Here is a 26407-nt window from a genome sequence, read left to right as displayed (position 1 = left end):
TGGTCTAACGTTGAATCTTTTTGCATATTAAGCTCTGATAAATTTTTTACAGTGGGAATTTTAGTTCATAATTTTTGGAGTCAGGGAAGTATTGATACTCTTGCATTCTTTACAGACTGTACTGTTTTGGCAGATTGCTGTTATAGTTGCATTCTTTGCATATGCTTGCTTGTTTAATGATTCTATTTGAGGATAGGAGTATTAAATATTCAGAGACATTTAGTATGCAATGTTGAATAATAATGTTAGTGATTTGTTATAGTAGAGAATGATATGGTTTTGCATTGGTTTATACTAACCTATCTCACGAGTTCTTGTTGAGTTTGTTGTGAATGAAGCTTTTGATAAAAAGAGAAACCATGATATGAGAGGAATTAAGGAGACACAAAATTTCAAGCTTGGGGATGCCCAAGGCACCCCAAGACAATATTTCACGAAGTCTCAAGCATCTAAGCTTGGGGATGCCCCGGTAGGCATCCCACCTTTCTTCTTCAACAACTATCAGTTAGTATCGGTTGAGCCTTAGTTTTTGCTTCTTCACATGAGTTGTGCTATCCTTGCAATGTAGTTTTCTTTAGCTTTGCTTGCTGTTTTAATGAAGTATCAAGATATGAAATTCTTAAATGAGAGAGAGTCTTTGCATAGTTGCATAATTATTTAGCTACTCATTGATCTTCACTTATATCTTTTCGGAGTAGTTTTTGTTTTTGCTCTAGTACTTCACTTATATCTTTTAGAGCACGGTGGTGGATTTGTTTTAAAGAAACTATTGATCTCTCATGCTTCACTTAGATTATTTTGAGATTCATTAATAGCATCGTAATTTGCTTAATATTAATATACTTGGTATTCAAGATATGTGAAACTTTCTTATGAGTGAATTGAATACTAAGATAAGTTTGATGCTTGATAATTGTTTTGAGATATGGAGGTGATAATATCAAAGTCGTGCTAGTTGGGTGATTATGAATTTGAGAAATGATTGTGTTGAAGTTTGCAAGTCTCGTAGCATGCACGTATGGTTAAAGTTGTGTAACAGATTTGAAACATGAAGTGTACCTGGCTTGTGCATCCTTATGAGTGGCGGTCGGGGACGAGCGATGGTCTTTTCCTACCAATCTATCCCCCTAGGAGCATGCGCGTAGTACTTGATTTTTGATGACTTCTAAATTTTTGCAATAAGTATATGAGTTCTTTTGACTAATGTTGAGTCCATGGATTATACGCACTTTTACCTTTCCGCCATTGCTAGCCTCTTCGGTACCGTGCATTGCCCTTTCTCACATTGAGAGTTGGCGCAAACTTCGCCGGTGCATCCAAACTCCGTGATACGATACGCTCTATCACACATAAACCTCCCTATATCTTCCTCAAAACAGCCACCATACCTACCTATTATGGCATTTCCATAGCCACTCCAAGATATATTGCCATGCAACTTTCCACCGTTCCGTTCATCATTATTATGGCATACATTACTTTTGTCATATTGCCATTGCATGATCATGTAGTTGACATCGTATTTGTGGCAAAGCCACCATGCATTATTTTTCATACATGTCACTCTTGATTCATTGCACCATCCCGGTACACCGCCAGAGGCATTCATATAGAGTCATACCTTGTTCTAGTTTCGAGTTGTAATCCTCATGTTGTAATCAATAGAAGTGTGATGATCATCATTATTAGAGCATTTCCCAAATAAAAAAAGAAAAGAAGAGAAAGGCCCAAAAAAAGGAAAGGCCAAAAAAAAGGGCAATGCTACTATCTCTTTTTCCACACTTGTGCTTCAAAGTAGCACCATGTTCTTCATGTAGTGAGTCTCATATTTTGTGCTTCAAAGTAGCACCTTGTTCTTCATGTAGTGAGTCTCATATATTGTGCTTCAAAGTAGCACCATGTTTTTCATATAGTGAGTCTCATAAGTTGTCTTTTTCATACTAGTGGGAATTTTTCATTATAGAACTTGGCTTGTATATTCCTACGATGGGCTTCCTCAAATGCCCTAGGTCTTCATGAGCAAGCAAGTTGGATGCACACCCACTAGTTTTCTTTTGTTGAGCATTCATAGCTCTAGTGCATCCGTTGCATGGCAATCCCTACTCCTCATGTTGACATCAATTGATGTGCATCTCCATAGCCCGTTGATTATCCTCGTCAATGTGAGACTTTCTCCTTTTTTGTCTTCTCCACACCATCCCCATCATCATATTCTATTCCACCCATAGCGCTATATCCATGGCTCACGCTCATGTATTGCGTGAAGGTTGAAATTTTTTGAGATTATTTAAGTATGAAACAATTGCTTGGCTTGTCATCGGGCGTATAGAAGTTGGGAACATCTTTGTTTGATGAAAATGAAGCATAGCCTAACTATATGATTTTGTAGGGATGAACTTTCTTTTGCCATGTTATTTTGAGAAGACATAATTGCTTTATTAGTATGCTTGAAGTGTTATTACTTTTATGTCAATATGAACTATTGTCTTGAATGTTTCGGATCTGAATATTCATATCACAATTAAGAAGATTTACATTGAAATTATGCCAAAGTATCACTCCGCATCAAAAATTCTTTTATATCATTTACCTACTCGAGGACGAGCAGGAATTAAGCTTGGGGATGCTTGATACGTCTCCAACGTATCTATAATTTTTGATTGCTCCATGCTACTTTATCTACTGTTTTAGGCAATATTGGGCTTTATTATCCACTTTTATATTATTTTTGGACTAACCTATTAACCGGAGGCCCAGCCCAGATTTGCTGTTTTATGCCTATTTTAGTGTTTCGAGGAAAACGAATATCAGATGGAGTCAAAACGGAACGAAATCAACTGGAGAAGTTGTTTTTGGAAGGAAAGCAACCTGATAGACTTGGAGTGCACGTCAGGGGAGTCCCGGGCTGCCCACGAGGGTGGGGGCGCGCCCTCCCCCCTGGGCGCGCCCCCTGCCTCGTGAGCACCCCGGAGGTCCACCGACGTACCCCTTGCACTCATATATACCTACATACCCTAAAACTTCCAGAACAGCAGATAGATCGGGAGTTCCGCCGCCGCAAGCCTCTGTAGCCACCAAACACCAACCGGGACCCTGTTCCAGCACCCTTCCGGAGGGGGATCCCATCACCGGAGGCCATCTTCATCATCCCGGCGCTATCCATGCCGAGGAGGGAGTAGTTCACCCTCGGGGCTAAGGGTATGTACCAGTAGCTATGTGTTTGATCTCTCTCTCTCTCTCGTGTTCTCTCTCGTGTTCCTCTATGGCACGATCTTGATGTATCCCGAGCTTTGCTATTGTAGTTGGATCCTATGATGTTTCTCCCCCTCTACTCTCTTGTGATGAATTGAGTTTCCCCTTTGAAGTTATCTTATCGGATTGAGTCTTTTATGAGAACACTTGATGTATGTCTTGCCGTGATTATCTGTGGTGACAATGGGATACCATGAGCCACTTGATGTATGTTTTGGTGATCAACTTGCGGGTTTCGTGACATTAGGAACCTATGCATAGGGGTTGGCACACGTTCTTGACTCTCCGGTAGTAGCTTTGGGGCACTCTTTGAAGTACTTTTATGTTGGTTGGATGAATCTGAGATTGTGTGACGCATATCGTATAATCATGCCCACGGATACTTGAGGTGACAATGGAGTATCTAGGTGACATTAGGGTTTTGGTTGATTTGTGTCTTAAGGTGTTATTCTAGTATGAACTCTTTTATAGATCGATCGAAAGAATAACTTTGAGGTGGTTTCGTACCCTACCATAATCTCTACGTTTGTTCTCCTCTATTAGTGGCTTTGGAGTGACTCTTTGTTGCATGTTGAGGGCTTGTTATATGATCTATCTATGTTATTATTGTTGAGAGAACTTGCACTAGTGAAAGTATGAACCCTAGGCCTTGTTTCCTACCATTGCAATTCCGTTTACGCTCACTTTTATCGCTTGCTACCTTGCTGTTTTTATTATTTCAGATTACAAATACCTTTATCTACTATCTATTTTGCACATGTATTACCATCTCTTCGCCGAACTAGTGCACCTATACAATTTGCCATTGTATTGGGTGTGTTGGGGACACAAGAGACTCTTTGTTATTTGGTTGCAGGGTTGTTTGAGAGAGACCATCTTCATTCTACGCCTCCTACGGATTGATAAACCTTAGGTCATCCACTTGAGGGAAATTTGCTATTGTCCTACAAACCTGTGCACTTGCAGGCCCAACAACGTCTACAAGAAGAAGGTTGAGTAGTAGACATCAGGATACGCTTTAGAGACAGCTACATTCACTTTAAATAGGGCACCGTCTAAATCCGTTCAGACGACACCATATGAATTATGGTTTGGAAAGAATCCTAAGCTGTCGTTTCTAAAATTTTGGGGATGCGATGCTTATGTCAAGAAACTTCAACCTGAAAAGCTCGAACCCAAGTCAGAAAAATGTGTCTTCATAGGATACCCTAAGGAAACAATTGGGTATACCTTCTACCTAAGATCTGAAGGCAAGATCTTTGTTGCCAAGAATGGGTCCTTTCTGGAGAAAGAGTTTCTCTCGAAAGAAGTAAGTGGGAGGAAGGTGGAACTTGATGAAGTACTATCTCTTGAGCCGGTAAGTAGCGCAGCTCAGGAAGATGTTCCTGCGGTGCCTGCACCAGCTGGAGAGGAAGTTAATGATGATGATCAAGGTACTTCGGATCAAGTTACTACTAAACTTCGTAGGTCCAAAAGGACACGTTCCACACTAGAATGGTATGGCAACCCTGTCCTAGAAATCATGTTGTTAGACAACAGTGAACCTTCGAACTATGAAGAAGCGATGGCGGGCCCAGATTCCAACAAATGGCTTGAAGCCATGCAGTCCGAGATAGGATCCATGTATGAAAATGAAAACGAAGTATGGACTTTGACAAACTTGCCCGATGATCGGCGAGCGATAGAAAACAAATGGATCTTTAAGAAGAAGACAGACGCGGATGGTAATGTTACCATCTATAAGGCTCGACTTGTCGCTAAGGGTTATCGACAAGTTCAAGGGGTTGACTATGATGAGACCTCACCCTTAGCGAAGCTGAAGTCCGTCCGAATCATGTTAGCAATTGCCGCATACTATGATTATGAGATATGGCAAATGGACGTCAAAACGGCATTCCTTAACGGCTATCTTAAGGAAGAGTTGTATATGATGCAGCCGGAAGGTTTTGTTGATCCTAAGAATGCTAACAAGGTATGCAAGCTCCAGCGATCCATTTATGGGCTGGTGCAAGCATCTCGGAGTTGGAACATTCGCTTTGATGAAATGATCAAAGCGTTTGGGTTTATGCAGACTTATGGAGAAGCCTGCGTTTACAAGAAAGTGAGTGGGAGCTCTGTAGCATTTCTCATATTATATGTGGATGACATACTTTTGATGGGAAATGATATAGAACTTTTGGACAGCATAAAGGCCTACTTGAACAAGTGTTTTTCAGTGAAGAACCTTGGAGAAGCTGCTTATATATTAGGCATCAAGATCTATAGAGATAGATCGAGATGCCTCATAGGTCTTTCACAAAGCACATACCTTGACAAGATATTGAAGAAGTTCAATATGGATCAGTCCAAGAAGGGGTTCTTGTCTGTGTTGCAAGGTGTGAAATTGAGCTCGGCTCAATCCCCGACCATGGCAGAAGATAAAGAAAAGATGAGTGTCATCCCCTATGCCTCGGCTATAGGGTCTATTATGTATGCCATGCTGTGTACCAGACCTGATGTAAACCTTGCCGTAAGTTTGGTTGCAAGACACCAAAGTAATCCCGGCATGGAACACTGGACAGCGGTCAAGAATATCCTAAAGTACCTAAAAAGGACTAAGGATATGTTTCTCGTTTATGGAGGTGACGGAGAGCTCGTCGTAAAAGGTTATGTCGATGCTAGCTTCGACAAAGATCTGGATGACTCCAAGTCACAAACCGGATACGTGTATATTTTGAATGGTGGGGCAGTAAGCTGGTGCAGCAGCAAGCAAAGCATCATGGCAGGATCTACATGTGAAGCAGAGTACATGGCAGCCTCGGAGGTAGCGCATGAATCAATCTGGATGAAGGAGTTCCTCATCGACCTAGGAGTTATTCCCAATGCATTGGGCCCGATCACTCTCTTCCGTGACAACACTGGAGCTATTGCCCTTGCCAAGGAGCCCAGGTTTCACAAGAAGACCAGGCACATCAACCGTCGCTTCAACTCCATTCGTGAAAATGTTCAAGATGGAGACATAGATATTTGCAAAGTGCATATGGATCTGAATGCCGCGGATCCGTTGACTAAACCACTTCCGCGAGCAAAACATGATCAACACCAGAACTCTATGGGTGTTCGATTCATCACAGTGTAACTAGATTATTGGCTCTAGTGCAAGTGGGAGACTGTTGGAAATATGCCCTGGAGGCAATAATAAAATGATTATTATTATATTTCCTTGTTCATGATAATTGTCTATTATTCATGCTATAATTGTATTAACCGGAAACAGTGATACATGTGTGAATACATAGACCACAACATGTCCCTAGTGAGCCTCTAGTTGACTAGCTCATTGATCAACAGATGGTCATGGTTTCCTGACTATGGACATTGGATGTCATTGATAACGAGATCACATCATTAGGAGAATGATGTGATGAACAAGACCCAATCCTAAGCATAGCACAAGATCACGTAGTTCGTTTGCTAAAGCTTTTCTAATGTCAAGTATCAGTTCCTTAGACCATGAGATTGTGTAACTCCCGGATATCGTAGGAGTGCTTTGGGTGTGCCAAACGTCACAACGTAACTGGGTGACTATAAAGGTGCACTACAGGTATCTCCGAAAGTGTCTGTTGGGTTGGCACAAATCGAGACTGGAATTTGTCACTCCGTATGACGGAGAGGTATCTCTGGGCCCACTCGGTAATGCATCATCATAATGAGCTCAATGTGCCTAAGTGGTTAGTCACGGGATCATGCATTATGTAATGAGCAAAGTGACTTGCCGGTAACGAGATTGAACGAGGTATTGGGATACCAAGGATCGGATCTCGGGCAAGTAACGTACCGATTGACAAAGGGAATTGTATACGGGATTACTTGAATCCTCGACATCGTGGTTCATTCGATGAGATCATCTGAAACATGTGGGAGCCAACATGGGTATCCATATCCCGTTGTTGGTTATTGGCCGGAGAGCTGTCTCAGACATGTCTGCGTGATTCCCGAACCCGTAGGGTCTACACACTTAAGGTTCAATGGCACTAGGGTTATTAGGAAGACTTGTATGTGATTACCGAGTGTTGTTTGGAGTACCGGATGAGATCCCGGACATCACGAGGAGTTCCGGAATGGTCTGGAGGTGAAGATTTATATATGGGAAGTTGTCATACGGTCACCGGAATAGTTTGGGGGCATACCGGTATTGTACCGGGGCCACCGGAGGGATTCCGGGGGTCCACCGGGAGGGGGAACCTCTCTTGGAGGGCCTCATGGGCCGTAGTGGGAAGGGAACCAGCCATTGGAAGGCTGGGCGCATCCTCCCCCTTGGTCCCATGCGCCTAGGGTTGGGGGGAAACCCTAGATGGGGCGCCCCCCTTGCTTGGGGGGCAAGCCCCCTCCCCTTGGCCGTCGCCCCCCCTCTAGATCTCATCTAGAGGGGGCCGGCCCCCTTCCCCCTTCTCCTATAAATAGAGGGGCGAGGGGAGGGCTTTAGCACCACACCTAAGGCGCAGCCCCTCCCCTCCCCAACACATCTTCTCCTCCGCAAGAGCTTGGCGAAGCCCTGCCGGAGTATTGCCTCTCCATCACCACCACGCCGTCGTGCTACTGTTGGAGTTCTCTTCCTCAACCTCTCCCTCCTCCTTGCTGGATCAAGGCGCAGGAGATGTCACCGGGCTGCACGTGTGTTGAACGCGGAGGTGCCGTTGTTCGGAGCTAAGATCGAAGTCCACCGCGATCTGAATCACTTTGAGTACGACTCCCTCATCCGCGTTCTTGTAACGCTTCTGTCTCGCGGTCTTCAAGGGTATGAAGATGCACTCCTCTCTCTCTCGTTGCTAGTTGCTCCATAGATTGTTCATGGTGATGCGTAGAATTTTTTTATTTTCTGCAACGATCTCCAACAGTCTGCACTTGCGCCTCAATCCGGTTCACCCCCATCGACCTTGCCTGACGCCGCCGCTCGCACCTTGCCTTGCACTCGTCGGCGCGGAGCCCTCTTCCTCTAGCTCACTGTCGGTTCAAGATCCGCACTTGCCGCCGCTTGCCCCTTGCCTCGTTGCTGCACTCCTCCATTCACTCGCACTGCCACTCCTACCCGGCAAGAGATCAACTGCTCCGTCCGCCGGGTGGCCGCCTCCAGGGACATGGATGGACGCAAGGCGGTCGGCCACCAGTGAGCGAGGACACGCATGCGATGTGCGACGCAGAGTAGCGCTCTCCTCCCTATCATCATCAGGCTCCCTGCTTTCGACGACGCCTTCTCCGCAACATGGGCATTGCTCCCTGACATCTCTCTCCCTCTCAATCTATTCTCTCTGTTTTTTTCTCAATCACACATAGATCAGAAAGCTCTTGATCCATCAAAACATTGAATCATGTGCATTAGCTTATCCAGGCCGGGTTTTTCCCTTTATCAACTGACTAGCAATATAGTACTGTATTGAGGAACATACATTCACCAGAGATGCAATTGTTTTAGTAGAAACTTCTTCGTTGTTGCTCGCTCCTGCAGCACTGACAAGCATTTCATAAAACATATCAAGTGTTTCCTAGAAATCGTACATCAATGTGGACTGAACATACCATCATTAACCACACAAATAGGGTAAGCATAGAGGCCTTCATCTACCTTCAATAAATACATATCAATACAAACTTATGAAGTATCCCAAAGAATCCGCTTACCCGAAGACTGTCTTCTGCTTACCTGAGGGAACCCAAAGAATTCGAGTCCATCAGTAGTCCAGTATCCCGATGCATCATTAACATGTGTTCTTTTGTATTGCGCTCTCTTGATTGTTGCTCATCTAGGTTGCTGGCCGGGAAGAGGTGTGGTGCTGGCCAAAACGAGAATAAGGGGAAGCTGCTTGGTTGTCCGTGTTCATCAAAGTGCTCTCTCTTTTCCATCTTTATTTTTCTGTACTTAATCCTAGATGGGTGACTACTAATTTCCATGTCTACCGGGAGGAACAAGATTGGCGAACGTATCTTTGTGACTATGACATCCACGTGTTTTGTTTCAACTCATAAAGTGGATCCTTTTTAAGCTATGTCAAATCGCAAGACATAATTTTCAGTTGTTTTTTCCCTAATTCCTAGTTTATTGCTTCACATATACTATTACATATTTATGAAAACTTGAAAGAAATACAATAATGATGCATCTATGCAGATATATTACATATTTATGCTAGCTAATTCGAATCTTTGTCCCAAGTGCAAGCATACCGTTGAAAAAATAAATACATGTATGACAGATCAGCCAGCAACTTGTTGATCTCTAATTCTGTGAAACTTGATGCTTATAACTGTCTATAAGTCAGTATAGTTCAGAGCCAGAGATAAGTAACAACCTATTTGGTTAAGTTGGAAACACTTTCAGATCAAGAGTAGTAGAAATTCTTAAGGGCGTTGGGATATTGAACTGCAGGTACTGATGCGTGTGTAGTTCATGTCAATCAATCCTATTATTTCATCCTTGTAGGCATACTACTCATCTCCTTTTAATACTAATTCTCTTAATACTTTTCTAATTTTTGTGGAGTTGTGCAGATAGCTTCGTCAGGTTTGTTAGGCTAATATAAAGTAGGGAGCTTTGGTACATAATGATACAAAGATGATACTGAAGGTTGGTTTGCAACTAGCATGGTACTTTTTTTACAAGCTGATTGTCAACTTTCTTAGCAAGATACATGCCTGTTGTGTCCTATCAGACAATATTAAAATTTTGCTATGATATTTCCTTATGCAGTTTCAAGGTCACATGGATGCTGATAGCTCTCAGGTGTATGGGCTATGTGTTGCTGAGTAGTGTTGCCTTTCTTCCTGGTATGCCAATGTATATTGCTTCAGTTTTCATATTGATATTGATACAAAATCTAGGCTCCTAAGTGCAGATTGAGAAAAGGTATGCTTATTTTTTCCTTTCTTCATGATACCAGGTTTATACAGCGGAGGATCCTGAATTGATGCATATATTGGCTCAAAAAGTAACTAGGCTCTGAAGTGCAGATTGACAAGAGGTATGCTTACTGTTGTCTGTGTTAGTCCATCTACTGGATCACCTTCATATGAACAAGTACATTGGAGTTGTTTATCTCAGTGCATCAGAATTGTTTGTTTCATGCAGAGTTTCTGCTGCTATTTGTTAAATCTTAAAGAAATGTCTGTTCCTGGTTCAGAGGTTTACAAGTCCCCTTGTTCAAATATAAAAATGTTTTATTTGCAAACTTCAATGCAAAATGGTAAGTCAGTCTCGAACAACTCCATCTATATATACTTTCTAGCTATGCTATTGATGCCACATCTAGATTACACTTATCTTCTCTTTTTCTTTTCTTGGGAGTAGAAAGGTTTCACTCAAGGATCGAACAAATGCAGTTCTAATGCTTGTGTCGTCTAATTCTAAGCATGAGGACTTTAAATGTTCATGAAATATTTCTCCTCTTAAATCTAAAAAACTAATATACATAGAAGCATGAAATTAGATTTACTGGATTTATTGGATTCTATTTGTTGCATAATTTATTGCATATTAGACATAATGATGCCAATCTATTACATACAATATCTTTGAACTAGGTTAGAAGTTGGCATTTCTGTCATGCGAGCTTCAGAGATGGATTGATCTTATTGTCCTTTGATGTTCTAGAGTTTAGTTTGTTGCTTGCTTCAGTAACGGTGGTGTTATTTGGAATAATAGTGACTTTAGGTGCTTGTAACATCGGTAGAATGGTGGAATTCTAGCAGTCATTAGTTTCAGTTTCTGTATAAGAAATACCATCAGTCTATTATTAGTGAGCTTGTATTGTTTTTCTCTTTGTTTACACCTATCTTGCTCCAAGTCTGGTGATTCAATTCTAACTGAGGAGCTTGCTACAGCCATCCGGGGGTCCAGGGCGATTAGATGCCCATCACTCACAGCGACAAGAAGCTCTGTGTCGAGTTGATCAACCAACACTAGTTGGGAGCCCGGATGAAGAAGGTTGTCGCCGTGCAGAAAAAGGAGAAGTGATGAGATGTTTTTGACAGCTAATGGATGCTGTTATCTTAGTTTGTAAATTTTTTTGGTCGATTTAGAAACCTTGTTTGATGTCTGAAGAACCCTTTTTGCCCACTCTTCAAACCATCTCTTCCATTTTGTGTAAATGGTAACAATACACTTCAAATAATTAAGCTTTCATCCCAAAAAATATTTTGTAGAAGGATGTACTTATTGCCCCAGATAATCCGTAATCATCACGTAGATTGCATTTCCATTTAATTATTTCTGAGAACAGCATAGATAGTTTTCTTTAGAATGGCATATATGTTAATTGAGACGTGCATTGCATGATCAAGCTTACTAGTATAATACAGTTCAACACATGGTGGTATATATAGCAATATATAGCAAGCTCCAATATCAATACATACCAGTTTTATCATCATACATCTTAGCACATATAACATATATAGGAAGATCCAATCTCATATAGGTCCATAGAAGCAACCTTATATGCAAATTATCGTATACAACGAACATGTCCATGTCAACAAGTCACATAACACGTGTATCACTACAAGCAAACATCATATGAGTGACATAAGATAAGTTCACAACAAATGACGGTCCAACAAAGCAATGAGCTCCACCGCTAACACAATAGCATGTATGTCCTCCATCGACGGCGTCCATGGTGCAAACCTACAAGTTCATTAGCACAATCATGAGATTCCAAGTTCAAATGCAAATCAACGAGAAGAACAATCATAAGTTTCCAAGTTCTGATGCACAATCATGAATTTTCAAGTTCAAATGAAAATCAACAAGAATTACAGTCATTAGTTTTACAAGTTCATTAGCACAAGAATGGATTTTCAAATTAAAGTGCAAACCGACGAGAAATCACAACATGAGATCACAAGTTCATTAGGACAAGCATGAGTTTCCAAGTTTGATGCAAATAAAAGAGAAGTCCAATCATGAGTTTGCAAATTTATTAGCATAACCATCGAGAAATACCTAGAGTAGTCATTGTTGCATGAAGGTCGAAGCACCACGAGCCGTAGTAGGCGTCACTTGGCTTGCTTGCCCAGGTGTAGATCCACCTACCGACACGTTGTTGGATCTAGCCGATGGGGGGTCTGTAAATATGAGATGGTAAGCATATGTGATAGTAAGATGAATGGTTGAATGGTCAAAAGACTTATAAAGCCCAAAGTATGAAAAACGGGAAGAGGAGGAAGATTCTGCGAAGCCGTGTCGCTCATACCACCCATGATATGCAGATTATTTTTTAGCAAGTGAGGTTACATGATGTAACACATATGAGTGGAACCAAATATTTTGATTGGGTATTAAATGATATAGAAAGTGTGGCTAGAAAATACTTCCATACAGGAATCAAAGGCTATGAACCTCGCCTGGAGGGCTTCCTACTGTCGACCCATGAAATGTTGCTGATGAAGAATAACGTACTGCGTTTGCGACATACTGGCATGTGCCTTCTACCACATGTTGGTTTCTTCATCCAAGCGAACCTATAGTACGCCATTGCAAGAAGTTCATCATCATTGCAATGCAAAGAAGCCATCACGTGGAATATCAATGAAGTAGAACATACATGGAATTGTGAATTATCTGCAACCCAGGTTGTGGGCAACACTCTATAGCAAGTTGTGATCTCGTCTTGCTAGCACGAAGCTGGGAGAGTTTTGGAATGTTCTCCTTAGGGATGGTACCATCGTCAATCCATAATTTGCCATTCTTAGAGCCTTCTCCCGCCAACGCCAAAACTTAAACATTGATCTCCGGTGAGGCCGGATTAGACATGGGCATGCGCACCTCCTTGAACTTTTTTCTATGTCCGCCCACCCTAGACTTGGCTCCTGAGTTAATCCCCTCCTCTCCCTCAATTTGCGGATTTCCTCTCCTTTGCCTTTTGTGTGAGACATAATAATGTGACGGTATTGAGCTCCTCGCCTTTCTCACTTCTGCAATACAATGCAATAAGATTTCTAGTACAAAAATATTTCAAATGTAAATATTACATCCGAGATAACCAAATGTTCAACAAGTTTTTCGAATTCATTGATTCCAAATCAACGACACTCTGATCAGAATCGACACAAGTCCTCCCATGCACTGTTGTCCTTGAGATTCATCCAACAATGTATGAGCGTAAATGACCTACCCACGGTCCTCTAGTATAACAGACAGTGCGTCCGGACTATATAACATGATGATTATCAAGTTGCAACATTGAGTGAATCAATGAATTGACCAAAATATAGAGCAACAAAAGAAAAACTTAAGATCTCCATAGTTGTCGAGCCTCATGGCCACATTCTCTCCACTCGTGTAGCCACACCATCAAACTTCATGACAGTGTTGGAAATGGTGTATCACCGATGGGCTAGCGACTTCACATTGGGATCATGGATCAAGTGCAAATCATAGGGCGCCTAGTGCTTTTACTCTAGAAACAAAGCACCTGCGTTTTGCCAAAACATCGACCCCCCTTGTCTGCTGCCTACAAAGTATGCAGATACAACCTTCCATGCATCGCACAACAACTCATCCTCGACCACCGAGTACCCTGCCATCGTGCTTACTCTTGTAAACCATGAGAAGTTCAATAAAAAATCTATACGACATTTAACCGAACGCCTGTTGGGGAGGTGTCCACCATGGATGGCATTGGCATGGGGCGGAGAGTACCTGGCTACGGATGGATCCTGGGTGGACGGCGGCGTAGTCCAAGGCGGGGCAGGGGCGTCGGTGGGGGTTGTGGACGTGTGAGGATGCCTGGGCAGCAGCAGAAGTGGTGCCATGGCGACGCCGGGTGAGGAGGGTGGAGATGCAAAGAAGGGGGGAGTAGGGGTGAAGTGGAAGAGAATTGGACCGGGAAGGGGATTTTAGTGGGCCGGGAGTGTCCGGATCCTACGTGGCGGCGGTCTAGACTCCTGCATAGCTCCCCTCTGTTCACGTCCGGTTTTCGGGTTTCAGACAATCGGGTTAGTCCGCGGACCGATGTGGTACCACGTTAGATGACAAACTGTGTCTAGATAACTCGGTTCGAACGGTTGTGGGCGTTTTGAGGGTCCTCCTCGGAGATGTCCTTATGACCACGAAGCTCATGGTTTGTAGGGTTTACTGGTGCGTCAGTGTTGGCGGCTTTTTTTGCAGTTTGGTCCTTCAACCTTGTCTTCTTCAACAGTGCATTGATCCAGCAGAACCAAAGTGTTGATAACTTTTTGTCCATGATCAACAACGACAGGCTGGCTCCACCGTCGATGTAGCATGCTGCGGTGTGGGCGCGTGGCATCGCCCATCTGAAGGATGAAGACTGCCAGTCCCGAGAAACTTTGATGTAATTTCTTTATTTTTCAGGGGTGTTTGTTTATTTTGGGGGTGTTTGTACCGCTGGTTGGTTAAAGATCCAAGTGATTTTCGTAGGAAAAAAGGAACAGATGTGCTTGGATGGAGAGTCCACGTACACTAGTGAACCTAGCACGACACTTGCATCAGACGGCACCAGCACGATTCACGAGTGTTTCGCAGGAACCAGGAACCAGCCAAAGCAAAGAAGCACGCGGTTGCATCATGCTGATTCAAAAGGCTGATCCGGTACTGGACGTGCAGGAGGCGGCCGTGCACGGGTCGTCCAGCCCAACTCTATCCGCCAGCAGTGAAGCTACTCAGCACCAGCGATTGAGCTCACATCATCATCATCAAGATGGCAAGAAGAGAGAGAAAAACATACGTCCACTCTTGTGCGCGTTTTTGGTTTGGTCACTTGGTGTGATAACGACAATTCATCAGCTGCACCGTACGTTGTTAGTTACCTTTTGCATTCTCGGCAGCCACTTTGTGAAATGCAAGGCAAATATCTAGTGGCCTAGCTAGCTAGCTAGGACCCCCGGTCGCAAGCGAGGCCACCAAAACCAACTTGTATTCTGAGACCATACACTTTCGACAATGCATGCTACGGGACAAGTGCGAGAGTCTTGCAGAATTCTGTCTCGACGCATATGGATGAGCTGTGGAAGATAGCCTCCAGTGAAGCCAGAGCCTTGCTTGCAACTTGCCACACATGTAACATGTGTCGCTGCTAGACCGATCGAAAGGTGAAATGCGTACGTACAGAATCAAGTGCGTGCCTCTTTCAGCGAACATTTCCACGGTGCAAGTGTACAAACTCGAACGACGAGAGACGAGATCTGGTTGGCGGCGTTTGCGTAGTGAATATTCTTATTCTGCCACTTGGTATCTTTGTGTGAGTTGAGTAGGCCGATGCAGACCATTCGGTACTGGATTTTATTTAGGCGTCGTCCCAGCCAATTTGCACAGCAGGGACTAGGCTGATTTGCTTGGTCTCTTCCCTTTTCCGGTACCATTGGAGCTGGAGGACGTGACGCATCTACTACTAGGATTCTACTAGGTCAAGTGTACATCACCCACAGCTGGATGGAAGGAGGCGGCCAAGAAAAGCAACGGCCCAGCGCTGTCCTACGTGGAGGCGCCCGCGGGCACGTGACAACGAGTGGTCAAGAGGCGGGCGTGGCTGATCACGCAGGCGGCGCCCCGCCCAACCCTCGTCGTCATGTATAAAGGACGACTCCGCAGCGGCCAAGGCCAGCTCCGAAGCCAGACAGACCACCACTCCACTCTCCACTCAACTCTTCTCTCGCCCGCCATTCCCATCCGCCTCGGCTCGGGCTCCATCCCCTCCACGGATTCTGGTGCGCCTCAGTTCCTCAGATCCCCCTCTTCATCCTCTTCTACCAATTTTTATTCACTGTTTTATTACGGATTGATGATGAACGCGCGTGCACTCGTCTCCTATCCTCCTCGTTTCGTGCCATGTACTGTATATATTTTCGAAAAGGATGTACTCCTGTATATATAGGAGTAGGCGATTGCTAAACATTAAAACATCTGTTGTTTCTGAACGACGATACCCTGCGATGCGCGGTGCCATGTTAATTTGCCCCTTCCCTTCCACCCCCGACGACAGTTCCATTCTTCTTGGAGCCGCCGTGTGGGTGTTTATCCTTTCGCCGTTTCTCAAAAATCTCAGAGGAAATGCGTGACATGCATCAGCATGGTCCCCAAAAAGGCGCCAAAGCTTGTGGTTGTTGGACGGATAGAGTTGTATGTATCCTTCCTGGTTGCACCTGCACACATTTGGCGTGTGTGCGTGTGGAGCCGTGGAGGCCGTGTCTGCCCATTGCGTGCCAAGTTCCGGGCACTCCTGTGCAATGAAAAAAAATGACGTCTCCTTTTGGTTTTCCGTGTGGGAGTTGATTAGTTGACAGCTTGCAAGATGTTGATTTGGCATGAAATTTTTTGTTTTGTTACCGAACGAAAAATTGCACCACTCACTGGTGCGTCCAGGGTTTATGTACGGTGCGCTGCTAACAGAACGCTTCGTATCGATCATTCTAGGTCCCGAGTCGTACGTGATCCTGCTGAAGCGTGAGCTCCAGCTACAGCCACACAGGCAGGATGGTGACCAAGGTGGTGGACCTCCGCTCCGACACGGTCACCAAGCCATCGGAGGCCATGCGTGCCGCCATGGCCGCAGCGGAGGTGGACGACGACGTCCTGGGCGCGGACCCGACCGCGCAGCGCTTCGAGGCGGAGATGGCCAGGATCATGGGCAAGGAGGCCGCCCTGTTCGTGCCGTCGGGCACCATGGGCAACCTCGTCTCCGTCCTCGCGCACTGCGACACCAGGGGCAGCGAAGTCATCCTCGGGGACAACTCCCACATCCACATCTACGAGAACGGAGGCATCTCCACCCTCGGCGGCGTCCACCCCAGGACCGTGCCCAACAACCCTGACGGCACCATGGACATCGACAAGATCGTTGCCGCCATCAGGCATCGGGACGGGGCGATGTATTATCCCACCACCAGGCTCATCTGCTTGGAGAACACACACGGAAAGTGAGTTGCTCTGATGCTCTCTGATGCATGTCGCTGATGTTACTGATCAGAATGGCCCGTTGTGTTTTTACCTGAGTCTGGTTCATAATTTTCTTCTTGTTGCTGCAGCACTGGTGGGAAGTGTCTGTCTGTAGAGTACACCGACAAGGTTGGTGAGGTTGCTCAAAGCCATGGCTTGAAGCTTCATATCGACGGAGCTCGTATTTTTAACGCTTCCGTGGTAAGTAGTGTGTGATCAACAAACCGGCATGACTAAGTGCGAAGTATGCGTATCTTCTCCTGACATTTTCCATCACTGTCGTCATGTCAGGCACTTGGAGTTCCAGTTCATAGACTTGTGAGAGCTGCTGATTCAGTTTCTGTACGTATCAATTTGCTACATTATGCAACCCACATAAGAATGGGCTACACAAATATAGGATGTGTGACTGTAGTTCTCTGTTAAACGTCAAAATGCAGGTATGCCTATCCAAAGGTTTGGGTGCTCCTGTCGGATCAGTTATCGTTGGTTCGAAGGCCTTCATAGACAAGGTGACGATGGATATTCTACTTACTAACTTTAAGCTGCTTAAGAGAACATGTTCTTAATGTTAATCTGAAGAATACTTTCAGGCTAAAATTCTTAGGAAGACACTTGGTGGTGGAATGAGGCAGGTAGGAATTCTCTGTGCTGCTGCCTATGTTGCGGTTCGCGACACAGTAGGCAAGCTCGCCGATGACCATACGAAGGCCAAAGTTTTAGCAGGTTTCATATCGTCCTTTCCATGTGGATTCGCACTTCTTCTATTCATATCACAAGTCATACAACCCTGAATTTGCTTGTCTTGTCCAATTGTTCAGATGGTCTGAAGAAAATTAAACAGATTACAGTTGATTTAGCTTCAGTGGAGACCAATATGGTTAGCCTACAAGTCCATCTATTGGTTTTGAAATATGTCGCCTTTAAATATCATATTTGTAACCTTGGGAGGCGTATTCTCTAGGTATTCTTTGATATCGCGGATCCACGCATAACACCTGATAAACTGTGTCAAGTCCTGGAACAGCGCAATGTGCTTGCAATGCCAGCAAGCTCCAAGAGGTTCGATTCAGTTCGCTCAACTGCATTTTTTTTTACTGCTGAGTAGTATTGTCAAGCTCGGCTGCTCAGTATAAGCATCATATTATGCCTGCATGGTTCTCTGACTAAAACTTCAGACTGCATTTAAAAGAATTGCACTGCTTTATTACATACAGAGTATGATGTATGCTTCATGCTAACTTCTAACCCTCCATTTTGAACCCCCATAATTTGCAGTGTCAGACTTGTCACCCACTACCAAATTTCAGACAGCGACGTCCAGTATACTTTGACCTGCATCGAGGTACAAAAAGCTTACTGTGGATTCCTTTGAACTTCTGTCACCGACGCTCTGTTTGGTGTGTGTGTGGATATCACTGATTTGTTGCTCTGTTTTCAGAAAGCCGTGGAGGAAATACTGTCAGGGAATGCCAAATTCGAGCGCCTGACAAACGGCACTACCACGAATTCATATGGGCACTAGGCCACTTCCTTTCGCGCCACCTATGGAGTGCAGCAGTCCAGTATCCAGCTTGTTTGTGGCCGTGGCCTTTGCAGTAGTGAAGTAGTAACAACTTTTTTTTTTTGAGGGGGAAGTAGTAACAACTTTGCAGAATAATCTGTTTCTGTTTGGGCCGATGGAAGCCCCCCACTTGGTGTCAATGTGATATGTTCACTTCAGCCCGGATGCAGGAAATGTTCGCCAGGCCGGCCCATCATCACTTAAGTGTTCTCTACCTTTTTTCCAGCAAAATAGAAGAAGTGTTTCTAAAAAAAAAAGCAAAAAAGAAGAAGTATACTTTGGGTCAGTTTGGTTCATGTCCACATTTCAATCTGCCTGGCCTGGAGCTTACCTGGAATCTGCCTGGGATGTGTTTGGTTAGTGACCTGGGATTTTTCTGCCTGGTGAAGTTGCCTGGGTAAGTTGCCTGGCTCCGGGCGTAGCAAATCGGACGCCTGGCCCTCTCCCCAACCTGCCTGGGCAAGATGGCCCCACTTACAATTTACTATACCCCGTAATATGGGCAAAGCACTTTCCCCTCCACCTCCACTCTCGTTTCCCCTCCCCACAACTCAGGGGGTGCTTGGATCCAAGGGACTATTTTTAGTCTGACTAAAAATAGTCTCTTTTAGAGGCTAAAGTTTTAAGCATCCCTGACTAAAGAGAGGCTAGGAATAGTCTTGAGGCTAAAATCTTTTAGTCATAGGAAACCTACTAAAATATGTATTAGCCCTCTCTCTCCTCATTTAATTCCTCTCTTTTAACACATGCGAGTTCTAGATTGGAGGGTTTTGAGGATAATAAATGCTCAATAACTTGATTTTAGTCTCTTTAGTATTTGGATCCAAGCATGGGTGAGGCTAGCAAGTTTTAGTCCCACTACTTTTAGTCATGGGACTAAAACGTATCCAAGCACCCTCTCACAATCTTCTCTCTCTCTCTCTCTCTCTCTCTCTCTCTCTCTCTCTCTCTCTCTCTCTCTCTCTCTCTCTCTCTCTCTCTCTCTCTCTCTCTCTCTCTCTCTCTCTCTCTCTCCTCTCTCTCTCTCTCTCTCTCTCTCTCTCTCTCTCTCTCTCTCTCTCTCTCTCTCTCTTCTCTCTCTCTCTCTCTCTCGGTTTGTTCTTGAGAGAAGGGGAGAAGGAATCGCATGGGAAACTGATTATTGGCTTTGATTCTTCTTTCCCCCAACAATATTTCTAGTTCCTAGTCAGATCTGGTGAAATCGTGAAGGTGAGACTGCAATTTTTACCCTATCATGTGTGCCACGATTTGCTACCCCCTTCTCTGTTTATTTGTTCTTGTGATTAGAACTTGCTAGTATGAAGGCATCTAGTGCTCCTTTTTATTTGGCTTCTTTTTTTTTACTTGATTGCAAGCTACAACCCTCCAGTTCTGAAGAAACCTCTTACTAGAGCAATAATCTAGCAGTAATTTGCATATATGTGTGCACGCATGTAACCTTAAATCTGGCATAGAACAATCTCTCTATTATTGGTTCTGCTGACTACATATACGTACATCTCACTTGTTTCTTATACATTTATTTCATCTAATATTCAGATGTATACGGAATCTGTCCATTATGTTATCAAGAAACGACGGATGTTAGGTGTTCTAGCTGTAATGTTGGCCATTGTTCGGTGGCGTCGTCGACGTAGACATTACAGTCTTAGAATGTGTCGAAGAAAATATGGGCCATTGGTTGATAGAGATCTGGAGAGGCAAAAAAAGTTGAATGACCTGTACAATTCAACCGATAAAAATTGCATCAGTCAACTCCGGATGAGGAAAGACGTGTTTTGGAAGCTATCAACCCATTTGCGTGATGCCGGTCTTGTATGTGATTCAGTGCATGTATCAGTTGAAGAAAAATTAGCCATTTTCCTACATACAGTCGGCCATAATTTGCGCAATAGAGTGGTCGGATTTTTCCTCAAGAGATCTAGCTATTCAGTAGAATTTTTTTCAAAACTATGTTATTTTTTGTAGCAATTTCGGAAACTATAGCGTAGAATGAAAAAAAACGCAAAACTAGTAGCCCGTCGGCCAATCTTTGGCCGAAGTAGTACTTTTCGGCCACAACTAGGCCGAAATAGTACTTTTCGGCCATAGCTAGGCCGAAGTAGTACTTTTCGGCCACACTTAGGCCGAAGTAGCACTTTTCGGCCACGCTTAGGCCGAAGTAGTACTTTTCGGCCACACTTAGACCGAAACAGACTTTTTGGTCAAGTTTAGGCCGAAAAGTCACTTTTTGGTCAACCCTAGGCCGAAGTTGCATGGCTCATGCTGAATTGTATTTTGTCGCCACCCGTTTCCCGCCCACCCTTCCCGCCACCCGTTTCCCGCCAACCCCTTCCCGTCATATGTTTCCGCCACCCGTTTCTCGCCAACCCCTCCCCGCCAATCCCTTCCCATCTTATTTTCCCGCCAATCCGTTCCCGCCTTATTTTCCCGCCAATCCCTTCCCGCCTTATTTGCCCGCCAATCCCTTCCCGCCAACCCTTTCCCGCCATACCGCAGTTATTCTTTCCCGCCATTTTCTCCTCTGTATCTATAAAACCCCCTTCAGGCGGAGGTGGATAAGCATTCCAGTGTAGTGTAGTCGAGATGTCCCATTATCCATTCGATCGTAGTTTTCACCCTAAGATGAGCAGCACTCTGCTGAGTCTAGCTACCGATTTCAGGATGGACAATAGGATAGTTCCATGGGACGAACTCACCGGTAGTGACACCATAATGAATGAGTTGGCTCACCAACTACGTAGGTCTGGGTGGCCTGAAAGGACCTATGAGGAGGTACGTCAAGAACTTCTTAGGTTGCATGAAAGGTGGAAGAAGGTGGTGGAGCCGAAGAGTGAAACTTTCAGAAGGACTGCAGAAAAGCATCCATTTTTATGGACTGAGGAGAGCGAGGACGACGATGATATCTTCATGCCGCCGCTTCCGGGTTCTGCATCGTCGAAGGGCAAGAGTTCTGCATCGTCCAAAGGAAAGAGTTATGCATCCGCGAAGGGCAAGAGTTCTGTATCGACCAAGGGCAAGAGTTCTGCATCGACGAAAGGCAAGAAGAGCGCATCGTCGAAGGGCAAGAGGGCTGCATCAACGGAGGATGACGATGATGACTTCATGTAGTATGTAAGATGTATTCCAGTTGTACCGTTTCATTCAGATGTATTTGCATTATTAGTTTGTATTGTATTATTGTAGGGCATTATGTTCTATCTGAATTTCATTTTGTAGTATGTAAGATGTATTGCACAAGTTCAGCCGCACCGTTTAATTCAGATGTACTTGTATCTTAATTATCGGTTGTAGTCTATTTGGAAATGTAACTGAAATAAGAATGCGAATTAATAGTAATATGTGTCTCGCATACATAAAACAATATATGTCTCCTGATCACATAGAAGCAAGTGCGATAGTAACACATACATGAAGCATGTCTCATACATAAATACTGACACACAGCTGCGAATAGTCTGAAACTAACATAGATAATGAGTCATACATAGATAGATAAGCATATCACTGCGGGGGACGACGACGAGTCTGGGTCTTCCTCGGGCGAGGACCCGAAGGCGATAAGCGCTGAGGCGGTGGACGAGGCTCGCGATAACCACGACCATAGTTAACCTCGTCTGTCACGGTCTGTGTCTCCTGCGTCGGTGGTGGTGGTGGAGTGTGAAACACTGTCTGCGAGAAGCCATAAATGTTTGTAGCTTGGTCATCATCCTCGCGGTCGCCCTCAAAGTACGAAGCACCACCACTAAGGATCGGTGACTGCTCTGAATGCATGAACGGTTGCGACTGGTTGCCGCCTGCGGTAAAGTAAAATTGATACAAATGCATGAACGAAGCACCACCAGTAAGCATCAGTGACTGCTGAGAATGCAAGAACGATTACTACACTGTTCAAAAGAATGTAGTGAGTAGTGTTACCTAGATTCATCTGCTGATGCCAGTAAGCGCTCCCTAGCTGTGAAGGAGGTGGCTCATGCCAGGAAGAGCTCCCTGGCTGTGAAGGAGGTGGCTCATGCCAGGAAGAGCTCCCTGGCTGTGAAGGAGGTGGCTCATGCCAGGAAGAGCTCCCTGGCTGTGAAGGAGGTGGCTCATGCCAGGAAGATCTCCCTGGCTGTGAAGGATGAGGTTCTGCACGGTGCACAGAGGGTCGTGGTTCTGAACGGTGCACAGAGGGTCGTGGTTCTGAATGTTGTACAGAGGGACGTGGCGGACGATGTGCTGGAGGAGGAAGTGCAACATCCGAAGTCCGTCTACACGTAAAAGCTGCGTAAATCCCGCGTAGCTTGTCATCAAGACGCCTCAACCATGAGACGCCCTCTCGCGGTGGGATAGTTTCTCCCCTCTGAAAGCGCCGCATTAAAGCGGAAACCTCCTCTCGCGCCTGTACTGTCAAGTCACCCTGTACACAAAGAATGAACCAATTATATGCTCGTTGTATGATAGACACCACGAATAGACAACCAAGCGAATATGTCCAGATTAACAAAAGACTTAACATATGAGAACCAAGGCATTTACCGCGTGGTGTCTGGTTCCCACAACAGAGGCAGTTGGGTACATATCGCTGGTGAGAGGGGCTTCGATCTGATCAGTAGCAGCTGATGGAACCAAGTAGATCCTCGTTGTATGCCGGTAACGCTGCAGATACAATCCAAACATTTCCCAGTTAAAGGGCCGAACCTCACCCCAGATATTTGTCGCAGCGGTAGTCCATTCGTCAACGTAAGGGGTAATGCTCTCAAGCCAATAAGTCATGGACTTGTTTCCTCCTAGGCGACTGTCCCTGAGATTGACATGCGCGATACATGGTTAGGTATATTATGAATGCAGACCTGCTTCTTAGTAAACTCATCTAGTTTTGACCAAATAAATTCGTATTTCCGCTGCTGGCTCTGCTTGCATAATTTTTTGAACAAGTTCATCAACCGCTTGTTCTTGAACTGTGAGAAAAAATTAGCCCCAAGATGGCGCATGCACCACCGGCTCTGCAAGTCCCTCCAAGGTGTTGGTTCGTCATCTGCTGGATTCCGAAGTGTCTTCACGGCCTTCAATATACCAGCATGTCTGTCATGAATGACACACACGTTTGGTCGGTCCTTCACGATGGCAATTTTCACTTGGCGGAAGAACCAAACCCAGCTGAGAAAGTTCTCACCCTCCACAAATGCCATGGCAAGTGGGATGATTTGATTGTTCCCGTCCACACCAATAGCAGTAAGGATTTGCCCTCTATACTGACCGGTCAGGAATGTACCATCCACAAACATAACAGGAGGACAATGCCGGAAAGCTTCGATGCACATAGCAAATGAGAAGAACACTCGTTTCAACACCTTGAAATCTGGTATACTCAGCAACCTCATGTGTTGTACGTTCACATAAGTGCCCGGATTCCTCTCCTTCAGTATGCCCAGGAGACGGACAACATTATCATATGAGTCGAAGAACGTCCCAAACCTTTCCTCCATAGCCTTCTGCTTAGCCCTCCAAGCCTTCCCATAAGCAATGACATAATTCCATCTGACCTTCACTGCTGTCTGGATGTGTTTTGCTTCCATATCTTTCTTCTCTACTATCTCAGTATACATGAGTTGCGCAATGAGACTTGAAGTCAGGTTCGGATGCTTCACCAGCAGGTTCGTCCTCACACAATTATGTGGGACGACAATGGTGACAACCCAGTGGATGTCATACTTCGGCACGTGACCGTGCACCTTCCCAGGACAACCTGTTACAACACATTTCACGGTATAGTTTGTTGGACTTGATATGTGTGTCTTGAAAACCCTCTGCGTAGACATAGCCCACTTTATCACCGCATACTTCAATTTTTTCTTTGTATCAAACATAGCCCCTATTTGTACTTGGTTCAGATTATACTGCCATGGAGTCTCATGGCCATCGTTCACCGTAAGGCCGGTGGATATGTCCTGCTCCCATGCAGAAGGAATCGGTACCTCAACTTCATCCTCAGAATTTTCAGAATCCAGTTCCTCCACCAATCCATCCTCGTCCTCTTCCTCCATCACCCTCTGCATTTCATCCCCTTCCTCATCCCCATCAGCAAAACCAGAAACAGCTAATATTATCGACTGGCTACTCTGCCCAGTATCAGGACCACAAACATTGTGTGGCACGTAGTCTGACTCTTTCTCCGGTTGGCTAGCATCCACATCTTGTGGCTGTGACCCGGATAAAACAATCTCGTTAGCCACTTCACTGCCTTGGCCGGGTTCATACCCCCTGTGGAGTTGTACGGTATTCTCCTTCTTCGGCACAGGTTGCACAAGTGCATATGGGTGGATTCTTCGGTCTCGGCAGCGTCTTAACAGGGACAACCAATGCTGGCTCCTATCTACCGGCATCAACTCCCACTTGACATTTTTACAAGATTTGGTCCACAATGCATGAATACTGACGGAACATACTTCAGGATCCAGACCGAAACTAGTTGTCAACCAGTACTTCAACTGTCTAATGTCCAGTCTGTCCGGGTCAGCTAGTGTCATAACGCCATTTTTAAACTCGCTAAGATCAACCCCCAACTCATTATATCGAACATTACCAGCGCCGTAGTAAACATTCAGATTTACTGATTCAGACATTTTCACCTGTCAGACATTGCCATCTTCTCATTAATCACAACGAACTATGCGCTAAAATGCCTCCAAAAATATATTAACACTAAAATTCATAATATGACTTATATACACTAACTAAACTATATTAATCACAATATACACTAATATTATCCGCTACACGAACTATGCGTTAAAATGCCTCCAGAAATATATTAACACTAAAATTCACAATATACACTAATATTATCCGCTACACGAACTATGCGCTAAAATGCCTCCAAAAATATATTAACACTAAAATTCATGATATACACTAATATTATCCGCTACACGAACTATGCGCTAAAATGCCTCCTAAATTAAATTAACACTGAAATTCACAACGAACACTAATATTATCCGCTACACGAACTATGCGCTAATATTTACATAATATTTGTGACGACGTGATTATACCTTCGAAGTGTGTGTCCGCTTCTTGCTTCTCTCTTTGACTCAGCGGCACCGGCCACCTCGCGAAGTACTTGCACCACCGGAGAACGACAACGCCGCCCCCGACGACCGGAGGTTCAACTCCGGTCAGCCCCCAACCTGCTCCTCCTCCTCACCACCTCCTCCTCTGCAGCTGCTGCTACTAGTCACCACCACCTACTACCCGTCCTCCTCTCCACCATGGCTCCTCCTCCCCACCATGGCTGCTCCTCTACACATCAAAAACTATCCCATAGCAAAAAATAACACCGTAGGCCGGTGGAGATTGCTATGATCTACCGATTCTGTGGGTTGGATTTGCAAATGTGTGGCAAATGGAGGAGATCGGCGCGGGGGGGAGTTCTACAGAGAAGAACTGAGAGAGAGAGAGAAAGGGAAACGAAGAACAGCAGCGCAGGGGCGAACGGTGCTTATCCGCACCTTTTCGGCCTACACCTGGCCGAAAAGCTCTTCGGTCGAAGCCTGGCCGAAAAGGCCAGCTTCGGTCACCGGTGGGCCGAAAACGGCCCAGTTCGGCCTCCTGGCACCCGAAGCTACTATTTTCGGCCGGGCCCCCGCCAACAACGAGTTTTCGGCCCAACCGCGGCCGAA

The 26407-nt window shown here is 44.9% G+C and overlaps 2 protein-coding genes across 2 annotated transcripts; one reads left to right on the top strand and one right to left on the bottom strand.

The window, feature by feature from the left end:
* Positions 1-15795: 15795 nt before the first annotated feature.
* On the top strand, positions 15796-18942 carry LOC123046120 (probable low-specificity L-threonine aldolase 1). Its single transcript, XM_044469405.1, has 10 exons — positions 15796-15951; positions 16658-17160; positions 17269-17380; positions 17471-17521; positions 17620-17691; positions 17773-17905; positions 18001-18059; positions 18144-18241; positions 18458-18524; positions 18621-18942. Exons 2-10 carry the CDS (start codon positions 16718-16720, stop codon positions 18702-18704), a joined length of 1119 nt encoding a protein of 372 aa, XP_044325340.1. The 5' UTR covers positions 15796-15951; positions 16658-16717; the 3' UTR covers positions 18705-18942.
* Positions 18943-22051: 3109 nt separating this feature from the next.
* Positions 22052-26194, bottom strand: LOC123041694 (uncharacterized). Its single transcript, XM_044464274.1, has 4 exons — positions 25781-26194; positions 23262-25354; positions 22662-23142; positions 22052-22540 (listed from the first exon to the last, which is right to left on the bottom strand). Exon 2 carries the CDS (start codon positions 25346-25348, stop codon positions 23513-23515), a length of 1836 nt encoding a protein of 611 aa, XP_044320209.1. The 5' UTR covers positions 25349-25354; positions 25781-26194; the 3' UTR covers positions 22052-22540; positions 22662-23142; positions 23262-23512.
* Between the last annotated feature and the right edge of the window lie 213 nt (positions 26195-26407).

Source organism: Triticum aestivum, chromosome 2B (assembly GCF_018294505.1).
Source record: "Triticum aestivum cultivar Chinese Spring chromosome 2B, IWGSC CS RefSeq v2.1, whole genome shotgun sequence".
Taxonomy (NCBI): Eukaryota; Viridiplantae; Streptophyta; class Magnoliopsida; order Poales; family Poaceae; genus Triticum; species Triticum aestivum.
This window is presented reverse-complemented; position numbering and strand designations above follow the sequence as displayed.